Source organism: Lemur catta, chromosome 7 (genome assembly GCF_020740605.2).
Source record: "Lemur catta isolate mLemCat1 chromosome 7, mLemCat1.pri, whole genome shotgun sequence".
In the NCBI taxonomy this organism is placed as follows: Eukaryota; Metazoa; Chordata; class Mammalia; order Primates; family Lemuridae; genus Lemur; species Lemur catta.
In genome coordinates this window covers 96295926-96322930 of record NC_059134.1, presented here as the reverse complement: position 1 = coordinate 96322930, position 27005 = coordinate 96295926, and the positions used below count along the sequence as shown (strand labels likewise).

The following is a 27005-nucleotide window of genomic DNA, read 5'->3' as shown; positions in this document are numbered from 1 at the left end:
GCAAAAAGGTGATAAATCAGGCATTTTTGCTGCTAACCCTTGCCCTATTATGGTTCAAGAATCTCAGGATACCAGGGAAAAGATATGATAGAAGATGCCTCATCTCCATCCTGTGGTGGCCCCCCTTGTTACTGTTGGTCATTCTGCTACATAAAACTATGTTTTAGCAGTCAGCATTCATTGGTTCTTCCACTGTCCCAGGCATTAGACTAAATGCAGTTTCTTACTCCTGATAACAACCCCCTAAGAAAGGTGCTAAATGCTCCCATTTTCTACTCCCTTGCTTTGTGATTAGGGCTAGTCACCAAGCTCCTGATTACCAGCTTACAAAGGGAAATGAAAAGAGAGAAAACTGATTATATTGATCTACTTTTTTGGTAAAATAAAGCCTAAGTCTTTCTTTTAAGAAAAGTTTAAAAGTATTTAAAAGCCTTTGGGAAAAATAACAGCTGTCAAAAACACATTTCCCAAGTCCACCAAGCACTAGTGTCATCCCAGAGATGTTGAAAGCTTTTGCTCATGTGTTGAACTAACACATCCAAACATCTCCATTCAGAGGCAGGTCAGGGAGCCAGTGAAGCCAGCCCACCTCCACGCAGTGCAGGAGAATCACAGCAGCCAGAGCTTAGTCCCTCCTCCCTTGGGGCTGGCAAATCAGGCCAGACTGTGACTGACTCATGCTCTTTACCAAGGGACATTAGTTCGTGCAGGAGATCCTGAAGAGGAGGCCAGACAGCAGGGAGAGAAGTGAAGACAGGAAGGTGGTCTAGCCTCCATCAGGGCAGGGAAGATTCAGGACAGACAGAGAAGTTTGAACCCGGAAAGCTGCTCACTACCAGGTCTGTGAAGAGACAACTTGGCTGAAAAGTGTTCAGTGCAGGGATCATACTGAAGTGGAGAGAAAAGGGAGAAAAGCCATCATCTTGTGGTCTAAGCAGAGGCAAGGGTTAGAAATTTCAGGAGTTGGCTCAGAAATCCTAAGGATTCAATGACAATGAAGCTCAAAGAAAAGTGTGGGGTCAACGGGAGCCTTGTGGGAAGGGGTCAGACACACCTGGGTGAGGAGCATCAGGCACTCGGGAAAGCAGTGGCAAGTGCAGGGGCTGAGGTCTCTGGGAAGCAGGAGGCAAATGGGAAGCAGGAGGTTCCCAGGAAAAGCCTCAACATGTACACCTGGCAGGAGATCCAGAGACACAACCAGCAGGCCGACCAGTGGCTGGTCATCAACCGCAAGGTCTACGATGTCACTGGCTGGGCAGACAGGCATCCAGGTGGGCGCCGGGTCCTCACCCACTATGCCGGGGAAGATGCCACGGTAAGAAACTCCCTCTCTCTCTTTCTTTCCCCCCAATCCTGAGCTGCTGAGTGGCTGAGATCTTGGCTGTCTTTCCCTAAAGCATGTGAGCACATGCTCAGGCTCCATGATCACTTCTCCTCTCCCAAATCAATTTTTCAGGATTCCTATCTGTGAATAGCAAGAACTTGAAAGCAAATGAAGCCTTAAGGTCTGGCTATTAGCTGCACCCAGTTTGGGATGAGCTCAAGCATTAACAGTAAATATTCCATTTGTGTATTCTGGGTTTTGTTTTATTCTTAGTGTTTTGTTTGGGTTTGTTTGGAAGTGGAATCACTGTCTTGTAAGAAGAAAGATGCAAAGAAGTAAATATAATATGGGGGGAAAATCGATACCTAAGTAGACATTTCTAAGACTCTTACAATTGGAGTGTCTAAAAGAAAGAAAGTAATCCATCCATTCTTCTTCAAAATGTCGTGAATAATGATGAAAGCCTACAATTACCTAGTCTTTGAGAGCTTAAAGAGCTCTTTGGCATCCTGCAGCTCACTCCCTGGGATACAGGTGATACATCCCACTTTTTTGGACACATTCAAATGCATCACCTTGCTTAGACCTACCCAGGAGGAGGGTGACTATTATTCTTATATTACAAATGAGAAAACTAATGTTCAAGGGGGTAAATAATGTGTCAGACAGCCAGCAAGTGAGAGTGCCACATTTTGATATCAGGTTGGATCGACCATAAAGCTCTGTATACCTGGATCCTTAAGAAAATGGCATTTTCACTGAATATTTGATAATAGATCCCCCAAAATTCTAAATTCATTTAGGAATCCTATTTAATATGTTCTATAAGGAAGTTTTTTTTCTTCCTTTCTGGACACAGCCAGCTGCATCTCTTCCACTTCTCTCAGATTTGATATTTTTAAAAATGAAGTTCAACCTTTTCTTAGGAAATGTGCATGAGCTTGTAGTAAGGGATTTCCACACACTATGTAGAAAGCTACAAAGGAGAGACTACAGGAAGCAAGGTGAGGAGCATTTCTGTGAGAGTAACAGCAGAAAATTTAAAAAAAAGAAAATGAAAAATAGAACAGACCCCTAGCTATCCATCCCCTCATTTCCCTAACTCAGAGAAAATATGGAGGAAGCTTTTCCAGTGTCGGTCACAGAATCACCTCAGAGGCCATGCTGGTGAGGACATGGGTCTCCAACCACCTTGGAAATAACTGATAACCTCACTCCGTTCAAGGGAGCCTAGATGATAAGTCTGTAATTTGCATGTGGTTTGTATCACAGAGGTCCGGAAAAGACCCTGATGTCCTATCCAACTATAGCCAAGAAAGAGGAATTGATGAATATAATAGAAACCACCAGGATCTTGGGAACAAATATTTATGCCATCTTAGGATTCACACATGTCAAGAAAAAAAATCCTAAGCTTGGTCAGCCATGTACATTAGACTTCAGTAAAATAACTACAGAAATGTTGAGAGAAAAGATACTCTAAGGGAAGATGGCTTAAGAAGAATGGGAGGTGCCAGGAGCATCCACAATACTCCAGGGCTACTCAGAGTGCGGGAGCCTGAGCCTTGGAATCGGTGATGCGAATCTGGGAAAGTTACTGAAATGCTCTGAGCCTCAGCTTCTGCATCTGCAGAATGACAATGAGATGAGCCATCTGTGGTTTACAGTAAATGGAACTAATGTGTATAGGGTGTTTGGCATAATGCTGGACTCTTGGTAAAAATTCATTCAATTGCTGCTATTAGTATTCATATCACCAGCATCCATGTCCTCAGAAATACAGTTATTACTCTCTGTTTGTTCTCCACCAGCTTAGAAATCCTGGGTATATTTTGGGTGATCTGATTGGGAAAAGAGGGGTATATGATGGAGAAGCATCATGCTTTCTAGTGAAGGAGGCCGGAACATAAAGTCAGAGGACCTGAGGCGAAATGCTCACTCTGTAACTTACGAGGCATTTGCAGGTTGGGCCCCTGCATGGCAAGTGTGTCCCAAAGTCCGGTCTCTGTGTCCCAGCCCTGGGCCCAAGGCTGCACCTGCCCAAAGGGGGGCACCTTTTTCTTATTTACATAGTAGCTTTTTCCAGCCCCCAGCCTCCCCTTAAAGTTAGATAGTGATACTTAAGTAATCCATCACATGGAGTCCTTCATTCATTCATGCAGTCAGTTCTTCTAAAACCCATGTTAGGGGCTCAGCCTAATGGGAATGAAACTGGTCTGCTTTGCATCTGGGCTCCACATTTACCAGAAACGTCTTGACGAGGTTGCTTAAGCTCTTGAAGTCTAGCTCCCTTATTTAGAAAATGGGGATAATAATACTTTCATCTTAGCATTGCTGTGAAAGTCAGCAGAGATAAAATGAAGTGCTCATTATGCTGCTTGGTGCAGATTAAATACTCAAAAATGGCAGTTCCTGTTTTTTATTATTATTTCATTCTTCTGAGAAGGCTTTTAATTTCCTCCCAGGAACTTTACTAAGAAAAATAAATCTATAAAAATGTTGGCACATAAACTCCTGTTATTGCACATATGAGTTATCTGGTTGTACTGAAACTGTATAATTTAAAACTAATGTCAGTACCCTAATAACTAGAGTTTAAGCCTAGCTTTTTTTTTTTGCTTGTAAGAGCTCACCCCGCAAAAAGCCAGAAACAACCTGTACATCCAAAAAGAAGAATTGATTGCATAGATTATAATATGATTGTAATATGACTAACCCTCAATTTAAAATAAGGATTACAAAGCATTTTGATGATATAAAATACATATGAAGAAATAATTGGCCACAAGTTTTGTATGAAACAACAGTATGTTCCCAGCTCCACAAAAAAAAGAAAAGTAAATGCAATCTTGTGATAGATTCACAGAAGCAGCATGTTCAGAACAAAGAAAGTAGGTTTATTATCCTGTGGGCAGAGCAGCCCTTGTTTTATCTCTGGGCCACACACTGCAGCAGAGACATTGAGAAAATCCAGTTCTTTCCCATGAGGGTGCAAGGCCAGCATGACAGGGGAAGGATGACAAAGGCCTACAGGAAATACGGCGAGTCCGTTTCAATTATTTCGAGGACTTCTACGTGGAAGAAGGTAGAGATGTGTGCAGCTCCAGAAGGAAGCATCCCAACTGGTTGGGGATGAGTAGAGCCAATAGATGCAAGGCTGGGGCAGGGGGAAGAGAAGTGTGCAGAGGTGGAGCCCAGATATGACCCACGTCCTGAGTAAGCACCCAGCCAGAATGGGCATCCCAGCCTAGACAATTCCTCTACTTAGCACAATACTGGCCAGCAGTGGCCAGGCATGGTGGTCCATGCCAGTAATCACAGCAATCTGGGGGGCTGAGGCAGGAAGATCACTTGAGGTCAGGAGTTCGAGGCCAGCCTGAGCGAGACACCATCTCCACAAAACATAGAAAAAATTAGCCAGGCAACTAAAAATAGAAACAAACAAACAAACAAAAAACTGAGCTGGGCATGGTGGTGAGTGCCTATAGTACCAGCTACTGGGGCAGCTAAGGCAGGAGGATTGCTTGAGCCCAGGAGTTTGAGGTTGCTGTGAGCTAGGCTGAAGCCATGGCACTCCAGCCTGGGCAACAGAGTGAGACTCTGTCTCAAAAAAAAAAAAAAAAAAAAAAATATTGGCCAGAAGTAATTAATGTCAGTGACAATCATAGCAGGAAGTTTCAGGTGATGAGAAGAGGACAAGGCAGAGAGACAATGAAGGGAGAGGAGACACAGGAGGAGAGAAAAGAGAATGAGGAGGGAGAGAAGGATCCTGAGTGCTAAGCTAAGGAGTTTGCATTTGACCCTCGCTGCTTGGCTGCCTCTCCTTCCTCCACCCGTGAGGACACTTCCCCAGCACAGCATCCCCCACCCTCATCATCACAACAAAACCACCTAGCATGTCTAAGCTGTTGATCAAAGGAAAGTAATAATCAGTAATAATTGCATCTTTCCTGGGTTGTCAAAGTTGTATAAATAATTTGATTATCATCTGATTGATTTAGTTAAGAAATAGATGGAGGAGACGAGAAATAAGGGATCTCAAGTGATAACAGAAGAAAAAGGGGCTCTGGGGAGACTCTGCATTTCTGCAAGCTCAGCCTGTCAGATAAGTGAAGGATGAAATTGAGAAGAGCTGGTCAAGATGAAGGAAGACAAGGGCGGAGTCCAGGGAACATGCTGAAGGCGTAAGCAGGGTGTTAGCAACAGGAATGGAGACGAGGGAATGGGTGGGGAGGATGTTCAGGTGACAGCCTTTATAATATTTGATGAGTGACTGGATAAATAAGCAGGATAGAGGAATCTAAGCTGACTTATTAACATCTCGCATGGGGGACTAGATGGTGCTATCCATACAGGATAGGGAAGTCAGGAGGATGCATAGGTTTGAAAGAGAGAATGGAGACATGGGGGTTGGGCTAGAGCTTGGGCTAGAGCTTGGCTGAAATTATCATAGGAAAAATTCTCAGTATAAGCAAGTCTTTAAATAGTGAAAGTTCTCAAACAATAGAATGAGTTGGAGTGGAAAAATAATGCTTTGCCCATCCCTGTGGGTGAAGAGAAATCTGGTGACTTAATGTGGCCATTCTCCATTCTAAAGCTGCTGTCTTGCAGAGCAAGGGCAAAGATGCATGCTCCCCACAGATCCGCCTACTCAGAACCCACCCTCCTGCTGAAACATGTGCAGACTTGTTCTAGCCGTTGCCTTAGAACAGGTGAAATCTGAGGAGGAAACAGAAGAGGAAATATTCAAAGGTGTGGGAGTGGGGTCTTCGTAGAATAGTCTCGTGTGCTTTTGTGAGGTGCGTAAATCAAGGTCTGCATTTTAGTTATCTTCTTTTGTGACTACATATGCACATTCTCCATGATCGTTTTCTCAATTTATGTTTGTTTCTTAGTAAATTTCTTTTGGGAAATTTCAACCCACCACAGATGAACTAAACAATAATAATATACAATCATGGTCATTTGCTGATGTCTGATTCCAAAGCCTAACCACTTAGCCTGTAGGCTAGGTCCTTGATAGATTTTAGAATGACTGAATAAGTGAAGGAAGGAATTACTGAGTCCATGAGGAAGAATAGTTAGTATTATCTACGTTTAGGAAAAAACCCAAAGCTCGGAGAAATTAAGCAATTTGCACATATGAATCAGCCTACTCCTCAGCTACCCTATACTGTGCCTTAGTGTGAATTAGGAAAGGCACACTCTTTGGGTGGTTGTAGCCCCATAGGCACAAGTTTTGGTAAATGGAGTGTCTGCTGGAAGTCAGGCCACAGTTGCCCTCTCCGCTGAGTGCCCTTTTGAAGGGCACAATCTGTATGCAGCATTTAAGTTGTAAAAACAGGATTTTGTCTCAGGTCTCTGACTTTACATACTTGTCTCTTCCATTAGGGATTATACTGCTTTAACAATAATGCACATCACTCCACTCCATCACCCCAAATAGCATAAAAAGTTAGCAGACTTTTCAAGTCAATTGTAAAAGCAAAGTAATAATCACATCTTTCTCATGTTACTATTCTGGAAATAATCAACTTCAAGAGGAGTTATGGTATAAATTTATGAGTAAGTTAAAGAGTAGAGAAGACTATTGAGAAGGGAGTCAAAAGGCTGACATGAAATGCGAGATGCTAAATTAGCAAGATCAGAGAATAGAGATGCTGAGGGTAGAGATGCTGTATTCTCTGAGCACCACACTTTGACAATCCCATCTCCTCCTTATAGAAATGCTACATCCATCCACTCATTCACCCTTTCCCTTATTCATCAGGCATTTATTGATTACATACCATATTCCAGGAACACCAATAGACATTAAGTGTACAGTGATCAATCATAAGACATAAATCCAGTCTTCAAAAAGCTTACACACCACTGAAGAAGAAGCAAGTATGTAAATTCATTACAACGTAATTTGAAAATCTCTAGTAGGAAAGTGTCATGTGAGCCCAGGGGCAATCAGGAATAACTTTCCCGAGCGACCCAGGGAGACATAATTAATATGGGTCTTCAAGTGTGAGAGTAGATTTTACGGAGAGAAAACAGGAGAAGGAAGTCAAGGCAAAGGACAGTTTGTGTAAAGGTTCAGAAGCACAGAGGGGCGTGGACTGAGCACTGAATGGGGAGGTGTCAGTAGAGAAGGTTGTGCGTGAAGGGTGTGGAGAATGTGAGTCTGGGGAGGCAGTTTGGGGCCAGCGGGAAAGTGCTTTATGTGACTAAAACCCAAGGTGAGGAGAGACCATCACCATCTGCCCAGCAGGTACCTACTAGTTTTAGCATCATCACAAAACAACCTGCCTTTGCTCCTTTCTTGGGAGGCCTTTCAGAAAAAGAATTATACATGTTAAGGCTGGAATGGCCCTTTAGGGCTTCATGGCTTTAGACTCACGTAGCTCTGAGTTCAAATCCTGATGCTGCTATTGTCTGTGGCATTTGGGGGCAAAACTTTTCTCCTCTCTGAGACTCAATGACTTTATTTGTACAACAAAAGCGATGGAAGCTCACAGAACTAAGACGATGCCTATGAGTTGGCCCATAAAGCTCCTTGTACATAGGACACACTTTATAAACATGAGCACTAGTCCCTCTCTTCTTTATCTTACCCTCTCCCCTTCCTTCAGCAGAATTTACTTGCTCAGGAATGTTGGTAACAGGACCTGATTGCAGGCCTTTCAAGAAGGAAATTTCACAACAGAGTATCCAGGTTCTATTAGAAAATTCATTTAAACAGGATATTCTAAGACTACCTCACCTCCTTTGTTTTACTGCCTTCCTCCACCCCAACCCCCCCAGCCATGCAAGCAAAAGCGTTCCACGGAGCAGCTGATGCCCCCCTTCCCCTTCTGGAAAGCTGTAGCTCTGTAGTATCTATTGTCACAGTACTAACCCGTGCACCTTCTTGGTAATCAGAAGAAACAATAAACCCTGAAGGATATTATTGTCAGCCCATTGTTCCAGGGCTCTAGATAGCTGCTTAGAGCATGATGAAACTGCAATAGATTGCACTCTTCTCCACCTTCATCTGGATCCATCAGGATGTTTTCCATCCTAACCTGCTCTGGAATGACAAGCAGAACGTGATTTTTCACTATGAATCACCATGAGATACTTGAATCACCTCTTTTTTTTAAATATTTTTCTTTAATTTCAGCATATTATGGGGATACAAAAGTTTAGGTTACGTATATTGCCCTTGCTCCCCCTCAGCCCCTGAATCAGAGCTTCAAGCGTGTCCATTCCCTAGACGGTACGCATCGCACCCATTATGTACGTATACACCCATCCCCTCCCCCCCAATGTCTGCCCAACACCCGATTAATGTTAGTCCTAAATGTGCTCTTAGGTGATGATCAGTGAAACCAATTTGATGGTGAGTACATGTGGTGCTTATTCCTCTTAATCACTGAATCACTCTCCTCCTGGTTAGAGGATCTAAGCTTTAGTATCATAGAATGTGAAAATTAGATAACAACTTTGAAAGCATGTAGTCCAGCATTTCCCAAGGTGGTCAGGAGAAGTGTGCAGACGCAGAATGGACACTAGTGTCTGGACTGGTTGTAGCAGATAAAAGCCCATTTTACGTCTTTGCCTCTGGAGACACTAAGGTGAAATGAATCTGGAGTTGATACTGCACCTTTCTAATGAACATTGTTCATTACGTAAGTACCTTCCTAAAAGTAGGCTTGTATATAGTTCTTGGATACGTCTAAAGTTGCTTCAGGATGTGAAGAGGTGGGATTCGTTATATTCACTAACATAACTCAGAGCTCACTCCATGTTAGACATTGGGGTACAGAAAGAAAATCTCTGAATTTCTGAATTGAAGAGAAAGTAGGTATTGAGTTCTTATCACTAAAATTATACTTGTAAGACAGATCTAATGTGTATCGAGACCTTAGTATATGCCATTCAGCATTCTAATTAGTTTATTTAATCATTGTGATAACTTTATGAATTGAGTGGCTGTTACCATCACCCCCATTTAAGAATGAGAATATAGAAGTAGCATGGAAAGTTAAGAGACTTGTCCACAATTATACAGCTAGTGTGTAGCAAAGCCAGAATTTAGATGTAGGAATTCAGCTATGGGCTCCACTCTCTTAATCAGTACTATGCAACAGCACCAACCCAGAGTAATTTGTATGGCTCCCATGTCTTCAATATACAACTTTGGTGATATTTTATCATTTTTAATCATCCCCAAAGCATAATACCAGGAAGTCTAGAACCTCCCTTTTGAAGTACATTTCATCCCTTCAAAAACTGTTTAAATCCCTGGAATGAAAGAGTTTCTTCTTTCCAAACATCAGCAGGATATAGGAACCACTACTGCTTCTTACAGCCACATGGCATTGCTGCTTAATGTGCACTTGAGATGAAAAAAACACAGTTGCTCACCTCTATTCTGGACCTGACTGTTGCCACTCCCTGCATGGAATGCCACAGAGTATTTTTTTACAGAGAGTGACAAACTTAGCCAAGAGGGTTTGACAACCCAGGGTTCCAGGGCTGTGCTCCCATGATCTTTCATGTCTTTGCCTTAAGCCATTGTCAACTTTAACCTGCACTTCTCTAGAAATAACTAGAGAAATAATGTTCTCCTGCACTTTGGCCAAGAACCAAAAGGGACCCCTCAATGGGAGATGACCTCAACTGGGGCTTGCCTCAGAGAGTGTGAGCAACTTCCACACCAAGACTGATGCTGGACTGTAAAGACACATCAGGGCCTATAAGCTCAATCAACTATTTCTCCTGGTTCTTAACACAATAAACAGTGATCTTGTCAATGCTCCAGGATAATCTGGCTATGTCATTGTGCCTAGAGAAGCATTGTGTACAGTAGGTGGGTTTCTAGCATGAGACTTTCATAGAGGGGCTCTCAAGGGTAATTTTGATCAATCAACTTGAAGCATCAACCTGGAGTTAGACGCAAATCCTCTGTAATGGACTCTGTGCTGGGTGCCAGTGTGGGCACAGGGTGAGATAAGCAAGGGGATGATCTGTAGATAAGCCTGTCCCTTCTAAGCCTCTAACAGGTCTCTCTGATTTACAGGATGTCTTCAGGGCTGTACACCCGCAGCTTGACGTTGTGCAGTTGTACCTTAAGCCACTGCTCATTGGAGAGCTTGCCCCAGGAGAACCCAGCCAGGAGAGACACAAAAATGTGAGTGAGGTTTCAGGATCCAAGTGTGTGGAAGGATGGAGACAAGGCATAGAGGCCAATTTACTCTTTTCTGTAAGAAAGCAGCTGCTGTGCCTGGGTGTGCCCACAACCGAGTAAATGAGTGGATTCTGCATATTTCAAAACAGTATCTTTCTCTTTACATCCTCAGAACTCTTAGCCCTCTGTGAAAAGAATAGAAGTTTTGTCCTTGCATCAAACAATAATGTCATTTTTCTAAGCACCTACTTCATGCCAGGCAACTTACACATATAATTCTTTTTCAGTGACTGTCGTAATTATGTATTTTATGTCTATATCTATGTTCCCTGCTCAACTAAGTTCCATGAGAACAGAGAATGTACTTATCTGGCTTAATGCTATGTCCTCAGGACCTACCTGCACAGGGTCAAACATGTAGTAGGAACTCCGTGTTGAGTGAAAGATGTAAATATTTCATAACTACACCCCTTTTTTCATTTGGGGAAATTATTATTCAGGGACAATAAATTAGTTTCAGAAAGTCCCACAGCTTGTATATCAAAGAGCTGAGACTCCAAATCACTTCTTTCTGGCTCCAATCCCTTAGGTATTCCCAAGGATGAATGCCATTCTTTCTTTAATATTTTGACAACATGAAGCATTATCTTCACCGTGTCTCTATAAGACTGAAAATTCACCCGAATGGTTTTACATAAAGCTTAAAGGGATTTCACTTAATATGGAGCAATTCCATTTTTTGCAATTTTTGGTAACAGCTTACACTTGTCTGATTCTTAATTCTTTTGAAATAATTAGTATAAAACACTGATCCATATACAATTGTGAAGCAGAGAGAGTATAGATTTTCTTCCCTCTCTAAGAAATGAGGAGACAGACTCACAGACATAGCCAGGCTCATCTGAGGACACACAGCTGGTTAGGTGCAAATCTGACTAATGCTTAGGGTCACTCCATGGGCCCATGCTCATCCTGCAGCACAGCTCTGTTGGGAGGACTGGGCTCTGAGGGTGGACAGCCTTAGCTCACACCAAGCCTGCCATTCTCAGGTTGTGTAAGTTTAGGCCAGTTCCCAAAACTCTGTATGGCTCAGTTTCTCTCCTTGTAAAATAGCAACAATAGGACCAACCTGAGAAGAGTTATTGGGAAGATGACTGAAAGAAGTAAAGTCATTTCTAGTGCTTACAACAGTGTCTGAACACAGTAAATGCTTGATAAACTTCAAATATTACCCTTATTATGAATCCAATGGTGATACTAGGAATTTACAAACTTCCAGCTATATCTCCATCATTTGGGTCAGGTGGCCCTAGGTTAAAAGGGAAGATAATGGAAACCTATATTGCTTTTTCTAAAAATTCCCTGTAAGAAAGGGAAAATCCCACTACTGGCTGAGAGATATAGGACAATCACTGTATAAAAGACTATTGGTCTCTGGAGGTAAAGATCTACCATAAATTTTCTTTTGCACATCTGTGTAGATACGCAAGTCACTATGCATCTGTCACTGACTTGCTTATGACTTCAGGCCAGTCACTTTTCTAGGTTTCAATGGCCCCCTCCCCTACAGTAAATGGATAGGAAATTATGACTAGGCTGGGAGGCATCCTGGAAATGACCAATTAACATTAGAAAATTATTGAAATGATCTATGGCCATAAGAATGGCGAGGTGGATGGGGGCTTGTGAGATGAACCTATTCAGACTTTTATCTGGCATTGGGTGCTTTCAAAGTTGCATCAGGCTTGGTGTGGTAGCATATGCCTATAATTCCAGCGTTTGGGGAAGCTGAGGCAGGAGGACTGATTGAGGCCAGGAGTTCAAGGCTGCAGTGAGCTACTATCACGTCACTGCACTATAGCCTGGGTGGCAGAGCAAGACCCTGTCTTAAAAATAAAATAAAATAAAATAAAATAAAATAAAATAAAATAAAATAAAAGTTTCTTCAGTGACTTTTGAAATGATAGTTTTGATGTCTAGAATTATTGTCATAGCTCTTCTTATTTCTAATTTCTCTCTTTTCTTCCATCTGTACAACCCTACTATCTCATATCCTAGGCACCTTCTGAACTGCCTTGGTTTCCAACCATTATAGTCAATTAGACAAAAGGTATTTCTTTCCAACTTTTCACACTCCCCAGTATGCTGCGCCAAAATTATGAACCAATGCTAATGTTGTACATGAACACAGACACATGCACATACACACAGTGTACCACACAGGACCACTCTAACCCGTAGACACAGACTGAAGCCACTGGAGAGCCTGTCTTGTTTCTGGAGATTTACCGAGCAGCTCTCAGAAAATTCATTGTTAGCATTAACCTAAGTGAAGTACATTGCTCTATGTTCACCATTTTCTATGAAAAAGCCCTTTGTATACATTAAAAATTTGACTTCACAGCACTTTGTAAACTATACCAGTAACTATGGTATCACAGAACCATATAGATGACCAAGTTCTCCAAAACAAAGCCAGAGCTTAATCAACACCTGAAATAATACTCATGGCTTAAAAGGCAGCTGTTAGGCTTATATATCCTTCTACCAAGCCTTTCTCCCCTTCCTCCTCCTCTGCAAAAAACTAATTCTGAGTTCCCTAACAGTTTGAGGACAGTTTACAAATCACTAATCATCTTTCTTTTCTCCAGAAAAAAAATAATTATAATCACCTTTTCACCAAAGGTTTTGTTTACTGGGTTCATCACTTTTTGTTTTTAATTCTGGAAAATTAAGTTTAAATATCTTAATAAAATTTTACTGACAAAATAAATTTATCACTAAATTAATAAAATATTAATGATGTTAATTAGTATTTCTTTTTCCCTAAAATAATTAATTTTTTAAAAAAATACTTATTTCACAGTCCCAGTTGGTGAAAGATTTCCAAGAATTGCGGAAGACAGTAGAGGCTATGAACATGTTCGATGCCAACCTGGGGTTCTTCTTCCTTCACTTAGCCCAGATCTTGATTTTGGAAGTCCTGGCTTGGCTAACACTGTATCAGTTTGGCAGCAGCTGGCACGTTACAATATTCATCGCCTTTCTTCTCACAATTTCCCAGGTGAGCAGATATCCTAAGGGCGGGCAGTATCTTCACAGGATGGTTCAGAGGTTTTTCTTTCCTGGCATTGGTGTCAGCCGCTGCCTGATGATTACTGGAAAGCTACTCATCACTGTCAGGCACTTACCAGCAAGTTGCCGAACTTCACTGGGCACCAGTTCTCTCATTTGTAAAATGAGGCTAACAATGAATATGGAATCATTCTGAGAAGGACTAAACAAACTAAGGTGTACAATGCCTAGCACGGTGTCAGGCTTATGGTAAATATTTAATTAATGACAGTTGCTACTGCTTGCCCTGTTTTATTCTCACAATTTCAGTAACTGAAGTTCTGTCCTTGGCCATGTAACACTCATCTTTTTCCTTTGTTCATTAACCAATCAACATTTATCACAGATCGTTAATTCTCCAAGGGCAGAGGCTATATCTTATTATATGAGAATAAGAACATATAAGTTCCTCTGTAAATGACAAAAAGCGGCTGATACTTAGCAGGGTATTTGATAAATCCTTGTGGAATAAAGTGTGGATCTCTGAACACGGCCTTCTATGAATGCTACCCTGTGTTGTGGATACAAAGGGAAATTCACATGCTTCCTGCTCCTGAGAAAGGAGTCATGTAGTGGAGCAGATAGTCACTCAATTAGCTAAACATACTGCATGGCAGAATGGTATTAATGCTGATGAGAGGAACAATTGTGCACTGCTGGAGTTGAAACAAACATTTAATTCTCATTGGAACGAGTGGGAAAGGTTTTGTAGAGAATTAACAGCAATGAATTACCAAATCATGGAATTTTGCATGTTAATTTTTTTCTTGAAAAGCCATCTTGTTTTACATCATAAAAAGTGACTTTTGGAAACAATAAAAGAGTCCAAGTTGTTTGGTGCTTAGCAGGAGCTGGGCACTTTGCACCTATGTAAGTTGCACAAAGCCCATGAGTCAGGAATTAGTATCCCTGTTTATCAGATGGAGAACTGAAGGTCAGAGCTACCAAAGAATTTGCCAGAGTCATGAAAATCAACAGTGGTAAAGAACAGTTTAGAATCCAAATCTGTCAGACTCCAAAGTCCGTGCTCGTTATTCCATCCTGGAAGATTTTGGCAGCGGGAAGGAGAGCATTCCAGGCTGGGAGAACCACCTGAGCTAGAGCACGGAGGTTAGAGAAAGCAGGACATGGTGGAAAATAAAAACTTGGCTTGAGGTCAGATGAGATCGCCCAGTATTTTCAAACAGGCTCACGAATCTACTATCGGGTTCATTTATTGATTTCTTCTGGAGTTCCCAACATCTCTAACAACAACCTTGTCTCTCCTAGGCTCAGAGTGGATTTTTGCAGCATGACGCGGGGCACCTTTCCATATTTAAGAAGTCCAAGTGGAACCATCTGTTGCACAAATTTTTGATGTGCCATCTCAAGGTACAAGATGTCAGGGAATATGATGGGGATTCTTGAATGTTATTTCCTCAGGCACTAGCTTTCACGTTTGTTTGTGCACTCGTATCAGTAAAAAATATTTATCATACTCCACTAATAAATGTAAATGTACTAATACTGTAGATAATATATATATACTAATATGTAATGCAGTGTTATAAAATATGTACTAAAATGAGGGTTTTAAATTTTTATGGGGAAAATGATTAGTTTTATTCAGGAAGTTCTTATATTCTTCATTATCCTGATAGACTACTTTGCCCAATCCCTGGCACCCCATTTCTCTAAGGAACCACCTCACAGGAGAAAGTTTGTGCCTTTAAAAATGAAGATGTGCACTGTAACATCATGAATGTGAATATTCTTAAAAGAGATTTGGACATTTATTGCTGGGAAGCCAGGGGAATTCAGCAGGCTTGATTAGTCCTTGAAGAGTGGGGCTATGAAGAAATAAAGAAAAAGATGCAAGAGCACAGATAAAAGTAAAGATAAAGAGAAAGAGTAGACAGGGAAATGCAGGTGTTTCTGCTCAAGAGTTGTGGATTGCACAACCCAGACTGCTGGAAAAAGCAGACGGTGATAGGACAGCTGGTCTAATCCCCCCAGTATAAGCTAGGAAGCTCCAGGAAGCAAGTACACTGTCCTGCAGCACCTAGGAGAGTGCCTGGCACATAGTAGGCCTTCAATAAGCATTGTTGAATGAATGAATGAATGAATGAGTGAATGAATGAGTGAGTGAATGAGCAAACATGATTTCTCAGAGCAGCTTCCAGCCCCGGCTCTGACAATGCTCACTGTGTGATTCTGAGTAAAGCGCATTCTATCTATGGCCTTCAGTGTTCCCATCTGTAATATTAGGAGTAAAACTAGATCTCTGCTTTTCTAGAACTTTCTAGGATTTGGTGACTCTGTCCTTTGACCCAGAAGGAAGGCGAGAGCCTTCCTCTAACCAAGCCTGCATTCAAACAAGGGCCTCTGAAGCAAAACTGACTCAGAGCCCAGAAAGTGTCCCCTACAAAAGTGTGAAGGGAATGCAGGGGTCAGGCCCACAGAGAGCCATGAGCAGTAACCACTGCCAGCAAATGGTGAGGAAAGGCAGATGGGACTCACATGAGATGACAACCTGCCATGTGCTAGGTTCAGAACTAGCCCCTTTGGGCTATTGTCTCGTGTAATCCTTATGAGGTGCAGATTATAGCACCCCTGTTTTTCAGCTGAGATTGATGTTCAACAGGGTTAACTATTTAGGCCAATGGCCACAAGCTGGTAAGTGGAAGAATTCCTACTACAGTATTAAATAGTGCAGGCTCTAGAGCAGTGCTTCTCATTTCTAGCTGTCATTCTAAGTCACCTGTAGAGCTTAAAAAAAAAAAATGATGCCTACGCACCATCTCTAGATGTTTTGATTAAAGTCATCTGCAGTGGAGCCTGGGATCAGCATGGTTTTGAAATCTCCTCAAGGCCATTCTAACCTGCAGCTAGGATGGAGAACTGCTGCTTTAACAGCAGACCTGCCTTCTTAATGTCTTTGAACCTCTGTTTCTTCAACTGTAAAATGAGCTTAGGGACCTGATAGGGACATTGTCATAATTATATACAATACCCATGTGTCATGCTCAACATAGTGCCTGGCTATGGGAAACACTCAGTAATGGTTAGCTTTTACCAATAGCGGGAACAATCTTCTGTAATCAAAATGAGGACCCAGAATCACAAAGACACGTGCTTAATGATGATGGTGTGAGGAGGACAGGGAAGTAGCCCATAGGTCACAATATCACTGAGTTGCAAGACACTTGGAACCACCTGTTCTTATCTGCACTCTCTCCCGTTGAGCAGACTGAGGCTTAAGTAGATTAAATAGCATGGATTTGAATTTGGATCCATACTAGACACATATATGTCCCTCAAAGTGATTAGGATGAATAATAAATTGTCATTTTATATGACAAGTTTCACTTAACCAGAGAATTTCCTGTAGGCACACTATTGTACCCTTTTTCCACCAGTGTTAGACAGATGAGGTGTTTACACTTACCACAAAATAAAAGCAGAGACTTTTATTATGTCATTGTGCTTTTCAGGTAATGCCCCTTCCCATTTTCCCTCCTGTGTTGTGAGGGATCAGGGGAAAGGTAAGACTCACATGCCCTGGAGTAACTGGCAGTGGATTTGGTGCCAGTGTGTGCAATATTTCAGATCAGCCCCACCCTTGGGGGCACTTTTAAATATCACTGCTATCCCATTGCTCCAAATCTGTACACAGCTCTTTATATATAAATTGTGTCTCCAGAAACAATTTTGCACTAGTTGAAATGAATATAACCTTGATGATTAGTGAGCAGAATGATAAAATCGGAAATGACTTTTAAAAGCAAATCAAGTGTACTCTGCATTTTTGCAGCCAAAATGAGTGATTCATGAGCAAAATGAATATAAGCTTCAATGATGGGCTGGAGAGAGCATTACTTGTGGAGAGGATATGACAAAGAAAATTATGATGTAAACAATATCTCCATCTTATAAATCTCTCAAAATTTTAAATTGTAAAACTTCATGTCAACTACCTCTTTCCTCCCCTTTTCCATAAAAGGCACAGATATTGAGATTCTTTGGGGTTTTCATTTCCTGGTTTCATAAAAATATATATGTCTGGTCTTTGCAGTGTTTGTGCAATAAGAGTCCTTCTGAAAATAAACCATGAAATGTCTGCATACATTTTGGACTTTTGTGCAATGCTAAAATCAAAATGGACTCTTTGTAGCATATTTTTATAACCCTCAGTATGCACATTTAAAAATTATAAGAATCAAATCACATGATAGGGATAATGGGACAGAATATTGAAATTATGATCTTCCTAGAAAATCTGGCCTATACTGATTCCACGACTACATGCTGTAACACTTCATTTTGGTGGGAGGAGGGAAGGTGTCAAACACGTTATTTCCTGTAATCCTCTCAGAAACCTCATCCATTTCAGAGATGAGGAGATTGCCCAAGATCACACACCTAAACAGGTGGCCAAGCAGAGATTTCAATTAAAGTTGGTTTTTACTGCACTGAGAAAACACCTCTCTTGGAAATGAGAAATGACTTAGGGTGGGTTCATGTTTAGAACTTGGTGCAGGGGCAGCCTATTTGGTACAGAGTTTATAATCCTCACTTGTCCATGAACTGTTCTCTCCTTTCTCTCCAGTAATAGTGGCTTCCAGACGGAGAGGGTAGAGGAGGAGCCAACTAGTTTAGACCACACATTATTCTCACCACTGTTCTAAGCTTTATCTGTTAAGATCTGCTCGCTGAACCACTGGGAATCAAATCCTGTCTCTCATATTACCAGACAGCATAGGTAGCCAGTGGCTAAAAAAGTGCAGTGAATGGTGGAAGAGGCCAAAATGTTGGCTTTTGAAGGACTTAATTGAAAAGGAGAATTATTCCTTATCACACTGACAGAGCATAGCTGTCTACTGCTCTCATTAGACTGTATGTTTCATACGTGTGGGAACCCCATTTTATCACGTTTATCTTTACATTCCAAATGCCTAGCTCATTGTCTGACACATGGTAAATACTTCAAAATTAACAATGGATGGGTGAATAAATGCACAATTGTAATACTGAGTTGGTCATTTTTAATTTTTAACATATTTCTCCCAGTGTCTTTTCTTTTTGTGAATTTTACTTTATTTAAAATTGACACATAATAATTGTGCATATTTATTGGGTATAACATGATGCTTTGATGCATGTATACATTGTATACTGACCAAATCAGGGTAAATAGCATATCCATAACTTCAAACTGTTTTATTTCTTTGCAGTAACATTTAAAATCCTCTCTTCTAGGTATTGTAAAATAGACGATATTTTATTATTACCTGTAGTCACCTTACTGTGTAATAGAACACCTGAACTTATTCTTCTTGTTTAACTGTAACTTTGTATCCATCATATGGAATTTGACGGGAAAAATGAAGAGCAGTGATGGGGCTCCAGAAGGGGAATAAAAATTGTTGAATATAGTTTGGGACATGGTGAGTTTGAGATATCATGAGACACCCAAAATAAAATATTTGGAAAGTGCCCATTCAGGCATGAGATTAAGGACAGGGATCTGGGCTGGAGGGAAGAATTCCACTGAAAAGATGTTGGGGAGTGTTAGAAATGAGAGGAGAATACGGCTCCTGTTGGTTGAGGGTGGGGGGAGTTACTAAGAGAGGACTCTGCAAAGAAGGCTGTGGAAAGGCAGTGCTAACACTTACAGAATTTCAAACTTACACATCCCTGCTGCCATAGATGTATAGTGTCTAGACCAGTACGCTCCAAGAAAAATACAAAGTCACGTGAAAATGACATAAGCATTTTGAATTTTCTAATAGCCACATTGAAAAGGTAATTTTATTACAGCACACATATTAAAGATATTATCATTTCAACATGCAGTCAATATAAAAATTATTGAGATATTTCATATTCCTTTTTTCTAACTGAGTCTTCAAATTCCAGTGTGTTTTTTCTACTGACAGCCCATCTTAATTCCACCGGCCACATTTCAAGTGCTCAATAGCCACATGTGGCTAATGGCTATTGTATTAGTGCAGAGTAAAACATGTATAGATTAGTTACTAAGAGATGTCAAATATGCGACCAAAAACTACTACTACTGTTTATTCTTCTGTGAAGAATAAATGATTAATGTGAAGGAGGTAAAATTGAATATCTCAGTGTGCCAGCATTTTACATACAGCATCTCATGTCTCCCTGAACAACCCACGGAGGTAAATGTGCTTTTCTTATGTTTACTGGAGATGGAGCTGAGCCTCACAGAGGGTGGGTGATTTGCTCAAACCACACAGCAGTATTTGTACATCTAGTTTATGTAACTAGGTTGTTGTGCCTCCAAATCCTTTGCTTTATTACAGCTTTCAGACTTTCAGTGAGAGAGAGAATCACAAACAAGCTAATCAGAGGTGATTCAAGCTTGGCATCAGCTAAAGTATTTTTATTCTCACTCAAGTTGATCTGAAAGCATTGAAGCTGGAACATGCAATGATCTGAGCCAAACCCCACAGAGAGATCCCTTCAGATCCATTCTTTGAAATATTCATTGAAGTAGGAAACCTGGGGCCACTTCTTTTCTCCAGAACTAATTAAAGTCTTGGACCTGAGACTTCTTTATGTGTTAAGTAGCAATAATACTGTCCCACCTACCTTCAGATTTTTTTGGCAGGGGGAAATGAGGATCAAATAAGAGAAGGATGGAGAAATATTTTGTTTCAACAGGCTTTTATGATTGTCACTATCAGAAGTTGTTTTAGCCTGAAGTTATGTTTCTGGATGAGGAAATTATTTCTTCGTCAGCTATGAGAGCCTCTGTCCAATGAGTCATTCTGTGACCCAGCAGTCGGGGCAAGATCGAGACCCTCAAATATCTTATTTTGACTTTGGGGACGGATTCAGAAAACTCTGACAGTGAAGGGTATTTCAGGAGAGAATTCTTCCAGCTAACAAGGCCTCTCTTCTCCTCAGGGCGTATCAGGAACCTGGTGGAATTACGGGCACTTCCGACATCATGTAAAACCAAACATCTACCCCAAAGACCCGGATAGCAAATTGGACCCATATTTTCTGGTTGGAGATTTGCAACCTGTCAAGGTACACTAAGAAATCCTGGCAGCTGAGAAATGCTCCTGGAAGTGGTTCCTGCAGAGGGTGACCTTTGACCTTGCCTTGGGAACATCAAGCGGGAAGTTCTGGTTTCACACACAATCTGGGAGCATCGTTTCTTCTTTTAGGTCCAAAATATAGACTTGATGTAACTGAACCTGGGGCTAAGATTTGGAATCATGACTCATGGCTTTAAAGGTCATCTGGTCCAACCTCCTCCTCCAGGAATTAGAGAACCCACATCACTCTATTTGAGTCACCACAGTGACAATATGTTCCTGCCCAGTGCCTGTCATTACCTCTGAGGCAACACCAGCCAGGGAGAGACAGTGGATCTAGACAAGTGAGTTTGGCAGTGACTGTGCAGAGTTTAATGAGGATGTGGAGAAACGTTCACCAAGAGAAGACAGGACAGTATGTTCTATAAACGCTACATCACAAATATCTAAATATCTAGTTATCCCAACTACTTCTAGTCCAGTTAAAAGAGACTTTGCTGTTACAATTAGTTCATATCCATTTTGGTGTGTTTATACCTAAAACACAGCCTAAATCCCTCTTAACACAACTAGAAGTGCCAGCTCTAATTTAAACTTCTTAAACTACAGAAAATGAAGGAGAAAAGTCATCTTCAGAATTTCTGAGTTGTTGATTTTTTTTTTTTTACTTCAACTTAAAACCATCATGTTAAGTAGTACTTAAATTGCCAAGTATTTTAGGAGGGAGACTTCCTTAAACGAACTAGGTATAAGGATAAGCAAGGAAATGTATCTCTTCTCAAAGGGAAATGCTGGCTCCTGAATGTCAAGTACTTAGGCAGAGGTTGCTATCTCCTTCTGGAAAAACTTAGGAGATTTATAAAATAGCAGAGTATAGCTTTGTCAGTTGTCACCTAGGCCTATCCCAAAAATGCTGGGACCTTTCAAAAATAGTTTTTCCCAGTTTGGAGAGACTCACCCTCTTCCCCAGCTGAAACAGGAAACAAGGTCTCTTATTTCAATTTTTTTTAAAAAAATTGTTGACTGTGATCAGAAACCATTTGCTTTTGCCAGTGGTTCCCCAAATGAGTTGGACTTTCTGATGTTTGCGTTAGGTTGTGAGTTAGTGCACCCAGGTCTGAGAAAGGTCTCTCCAGACAAAGGTTAGGATAGGAAGAAGGTTATTTACTTTTTCCTGGGTGGAGATGGGCCAGAGAAAGGGCCAGCAGGGAGGTGGGGAAAGGAAGGATGTGCTGGCTTTGAAAACCAGCTATTAAGAATTTTTAAACAGGGAGGTTGTAAATCTGCGGGGTACAGTTGGGAAACTGCTGCACCCCCTGGTTTCTTTCTTCTCTATGACAAGATGATAACTGAAGGGGCAGCAGATATCACAGTGCAAGATTTGGCTCCCCTGCCTTTCCTTGGAGAAGGGATTATGCAGGAGATGTGACCCTGCCCTCCAGATATGGCTGAGGCCTGAAGCTCGCACCGGCTGTTCACTCAGGGACGCTTTAGACAGTAAAAAAGGAGATTATCAATCAGTTTTGAAAGAGAGAGATTTATATTTAATATCTCTTTTCCATCTGGTCAGCTCTTTTCAGAAGTTATGCAAAACAGAGCTGCTGGGTACCTGTTAGTGAGAGAACTCATACGAGTGATCTTTAACTGTTACAAGGAAATTGCAGGATTGGATATTTTCCTGTTAATTTTACAAGGACACCCCTTTCACTTTGTGCACTTCTAGGCTTATAACTAGAATTGTGACATGTTGATTTCTCTAGTTTTTCCCCCACTGCACAGAGCAAGGGAGGTTGTCCCACTACAGTTCATGAAGCAGCCTGGCTCTCTCCCGCTCTGCCTTCCCTAGAGCTACGCTCAGTGCACCTGCTGCCTCTGCACAGATGAGGGAGGCCCCTCTCCAGCTTCTGCAGCTGCTCCTGGGACACATGCCTAGAGTCTTAGAGTTCTCTGTAGTATAGTTTCAAAGCCACTGTACATGATATTGTTTATACTCTATGTAAATGCTAAAATTATTTAGATCCTAAAACTCAGCAGTTTCTCATCAAAAACATTTCTGATGAGCCCTGAGTTTTCCTTCCTTCCCTCTTTACTGCCAGTCTCTCTACTACTTTCTTCAGACATTAATTTCTTCAACAAGCATTTATTGAAACTTCTGTGTCCTGAACTCCCATCCTGAAAGACTTGGAATCCTCCTTTGAAGTGATTCCCCAAATCAGACCAATCACTTTCTACCTAGCCCCTTTTCCATGTTTCCCACTACTGAAATATTTGGAGATTGGCAGTAACTGCAAATAGCTATTATTACTTCATCACCATGACAGTTCTTTTAATTTGTGAAAATAAGAGAAGGAAGAACCAACCATACCATCCAAATAAGAGAAGAAATCTATCCATAGGAGGGAAGATACCTAAGGAATGGGGGAAGCAGGGGTCAAATGCTGCTTGTAGTGTTGCAACTAGGTAAACATACGGAAAACTATGGAATGTGTGTGAATTATCATTCATTCATTAATTCCTTCAATAAATAAACTTTTATGGAATGTCTGCCAGGTACTGGAGATATAATCATTACTTCTATCCTCCTCTAAGAGCATTTGCTGTCTTTGTGGCCTAAGCACAGCCAGATTAAGAGGACTCCTAGAAAAAGAAATCAAATTCTCAGTAGTGAGTGTAATATAACAATTATGTGATAATATATAATAAATAAATGTATATAATATGTAATACATATTATGAATATTAGCATTATGCCTTAAAATAGCAAGTCATAGTGTGAGGTCCATGATGAGAAGACAAAAGAAGAAAGATGGGGCAGATAGGAGGAAGTCATGCTTATATCTTTTATCATATGACCATTAGCTGTCTGTTGGATGAATGAATGAAAATGGAGTCTGAGTTACAAACAGGATCCTAAATACCACAGTTGAAGAAGAGCTAGAAAAACTCATTAGAAATATTCCTTTTCAGTCACTATTCCACTTTACACAAGGAGAAAAAATTTCAGAATTATTTTCATGGGAATAAAAAAATGATCACAATCTCCACAATCCACTCCTGCAAGAGTTGCTCACATTTAATTAAAGCAAAAAGATGCCACAATATTTACTCCCATCTCAGTTTTGATTCTTTTAGTGACTCAGGTTTGACAGCCAACAAAAACTGAATAGAGATGGCTCTTTCTATAGAGATTTTAGACACAAACATCCACACACTGACACACACACTCACACACACATGTCCTTGAGTGTAATGAGAAGTGTTTTCTCCTATTTCAGTTTTTTTTTTCTCTCTCCATTCAGTATGGCAAGAAGAAAATCAAATACATCAACTATGAAAAGCAGCACCTGTACTTCTGCATGGGTGAGTCTGCCAGAGGCACATTCCTTACCATCCCATTTCCTTGAAGCGAGCATTTGTTGGCCAGAAGGCTGACTGCAATTCTCTCACAGAAACCCGCCAGGTCTTACTGTTATTGAGAAAAGCGGCATGTCTTGTTTCAGACTCACTAAGGTACAAATCTGCAAAGGGAAATGGAAAAGCAAATAGGGGTTTCTAACCAGCATCTCCTCACTCTGAGTGGTGAGCAGGGAAGGAGGGAGACGCCCCACGATGGGGGGAAGGCAGCTGCCAGTCCAGGGATCTTGCACCCGGGACTCTCATCCTGGAAAGATGAAACACTTGTCAAGAGAAAAGGAGAGGGGTATTTGGGAAGGGAGGGAAAGGAGATGGGAAAACAATCCTGAAGCATTTAGTGTGACACCAGAGAAAGGAGAGGCCCAGGAATAAAAGGCATCTCCCACGACCCCGTGTGGAAGAAAGCTGGCTGCTCCATGGCCTACGTACAGCTGTAGAAGGCATGAGACCTGCACAGCTGAGTGTGAACACGTAGGCCAGGCCTGAAAGAAAGTAAGGTAGCTGAGTAATTCTCATGCCAAGAAAAGAACATAATGAGTGAAAAGCCTTTGCTCTTAACCAAAATCAAACTTATGGCAGCTCACAAAGAGTTTTCAAGGAACCTCAAATCTGAGCATCTAAAACATGCAGCACATTTGGGAAATAAACCAAAATCAGAGGAGGAAACAAACATTTGCTGTAGATCAGTGGTTCTTAATCAGGGGCAATTTTGTCCCCCAGAGGACATTTGACAGTGTCCAGAGTCATTTCTTGGTTATTACAGCACAAGTGGGGGGTGGTCCTGATATCCAGTGGGCAGAAGCCAGAGACACATTGTAAACATTCTACAATGCACAGGACAGCTCCTCGTAACAAATAATCATCTGGCCAAAATGGCAACAGTGCTGAGGTTGAGAAACACTGGTGCAGGTGATCTCACTTGCCCAAGTGTCTGCCACTAGGGGCCACCTGTTACACACCTGAGGAGGATGGTGGTGGGTGAATCTTTTGAACGGTGGGGTTGACCATCCCTGCTGGCTCCTCCACAGCTGGACTCTAGCCTCCCCCATCCCTCACTGGTCACCTTTCCCTACTCTTCAAGAATAAGGACATTGGTGCCCTATTTTGAAAGGTAGCAGATCCCCAGCCTAACTAAATGAGTGTTTGAAGAAGAAAAAGCTGTTGGAGTTTCTTTTATGAACTTTCCTGAGAAATGTGCGTTTACTTACCCCATCCGCAGTGGTGCAATATGCCCTGAGCTAATAAGGAATGAGTGAATGGTGTGGATTCACTGCAGAATGCACACCGCACAAACCACACTGCCCCCAAAGAGCTGTTTCGTTGAGGCCTTTCCCTGAAAATGCCAGTTTAGCATCTTGGGGGTGAATCATTCCTACTCAAATGTCAAAGAGAAGGAGAACTGGGCATTTGTTAAAGGCAGCAAGACAAATTTTATTCAGGCTACTGAAGTACAGGAGACTTCAGTATATGATGAGCTTAATTCTGCTGAAACAAAAGGCAGGAGAGAGATTTTTCAAATGCTGGGTCAAGCTCAAGTACTGAAAGATGTTCGAGTTTTGGTAGGCGGGCTGGTCAATGTGATTAGTCCAGGCCATTGTTTCTACTGACTGGAGTTTATTGAAGATGGGCTCCTGCCCTCCCACACAGACCAGGACACAGGGGCTTTGCCCTTCCTGATGACTATGTCTCAGAGGGATGGCTCTAATGTCCTCGAGAAAGACATTTCTGGATTGTAAGATTTTTTTATTGCTGCTTCAATTGCATTGCTCATTACTGTTGTGTTCAGGAGTGCTAGTTCTTCCTGATTGAGTCTTGGGAAGTTGTGTGTTTCCAGAAAATTTTCCATTTCCTCTATGTTTTTGAGTTTGTACATATAGAGATTTTCTTAGTATTCACATATGATAATTTGTATTTCTGTGGTATCAATGGTGATATCTCCTTTTTAATTCATAATTGAGCTTATTTGAGTCCTTTCTATTCTATTACTGGTTAATCTGGCAAGATGTCTATCAATTTTGTTTACCTTTTCAAGGAACCAACTTTTAGTTTCGTTGATCTGTATAATTTTCTTAATTTCAATTTTGTTTGGTTCTGCTCTGATCTTAGTTATTTCTTTTCTTCTGCTGCCTTTGGGCTTGGTTTTCTCTTCTTTTTCTAGTTCCTTGAGATATATCATTTTTCTGTCTTTTTGTTATTGGTATTTATGGCTATGAATTTTCCCTCAGGACTGCTTTTGTTACATCCCATATATTTTGGTAGCTTGAGTCCTCTTTGTCATTCCTTTGTCAAGGAATCCTTTGATTTCCATCTTAATTTTGTCATTGATCCAATAATCATTCAGCAGAAGGCTGTTTAATTTCCGTGACTTTGTGTAGAATTGTGTGTTTCTCTTAGAGTTTATTTCTAGTTTTATTCCACTGTGGTCTGAGAAGAGACATGATATGATTTTGATTTTTTGAATTTGTTGAACCATGTTTTATGGCCTAAAATATGATCAATCTTGTAGAATGTTCCATGTGTTAATGAGTAGAATGTATATTCAATGGTTTGGAGATAAAATGTTCTGTATATATATGTTAGGGCCAATTGTTTTATAGTCACATTTAGGTCCAGTGTTTCTTTATTTATTTTCTACTTGGATGATCTGTCCAGTTCTGCCCGTGGGGTGTTGAAGTCCCTGGCAATTACAATGTTGCTGTTTATCTGTCTACTTAGAGCTAGTAGGGTTTGCTTTACGAATCTTCCACCACCACCAACAATAAAAAAGCCCTGGACCAGATGGACTCATAGCCGCATTGTATGAGACCCACCAAGAAGCATTGGTACCTATTCTGCAGAAATTATTTCATAGAATCAAGAAGGGAATCCTCCACAGGTCATTCTATGAGACCAGTATCACCTTGATACAAAACCAGAAAAGGACACAACAAAAATG

The 27005-nt window shown here is 41.1% G+C and overlaps 1 protein-coding gene across 1 annotated transcript in view; it reads left to right on the top strand.

Annotated features, from left to right (window-relative positions):
* Positions 1-994: 994 nt before the first annotated feature.
* Positions 995-27005, top strand: part of LOC123641864 (fatty acid desaturase 2-like protein FADS2B) — a 35424-nt gene continuing 9413 nt past the window's right edge. Inside the window, exons 1-6 of the mRNA XM_045556797.1 lie at positions 995-1315; positions 10377-10487; positions 13351-13548; positions 14868-14969; positions 20520-20645; positions 23956-24016. Of these exons, the coding sequence (XP_045412753.1) occupies positions 995-1315; positions 10377-10487; positions 13351-13548; positions 14868-14969; positions 20520-20645; positions 23956-24016 (919 nt within the window). The remainder of the gene's footprint in view (positions 1316-10376; positions 10488-13350; positions 13549-14867; positions 14970-20519; positions 20646-23955; positions 24017-27005) is intronic.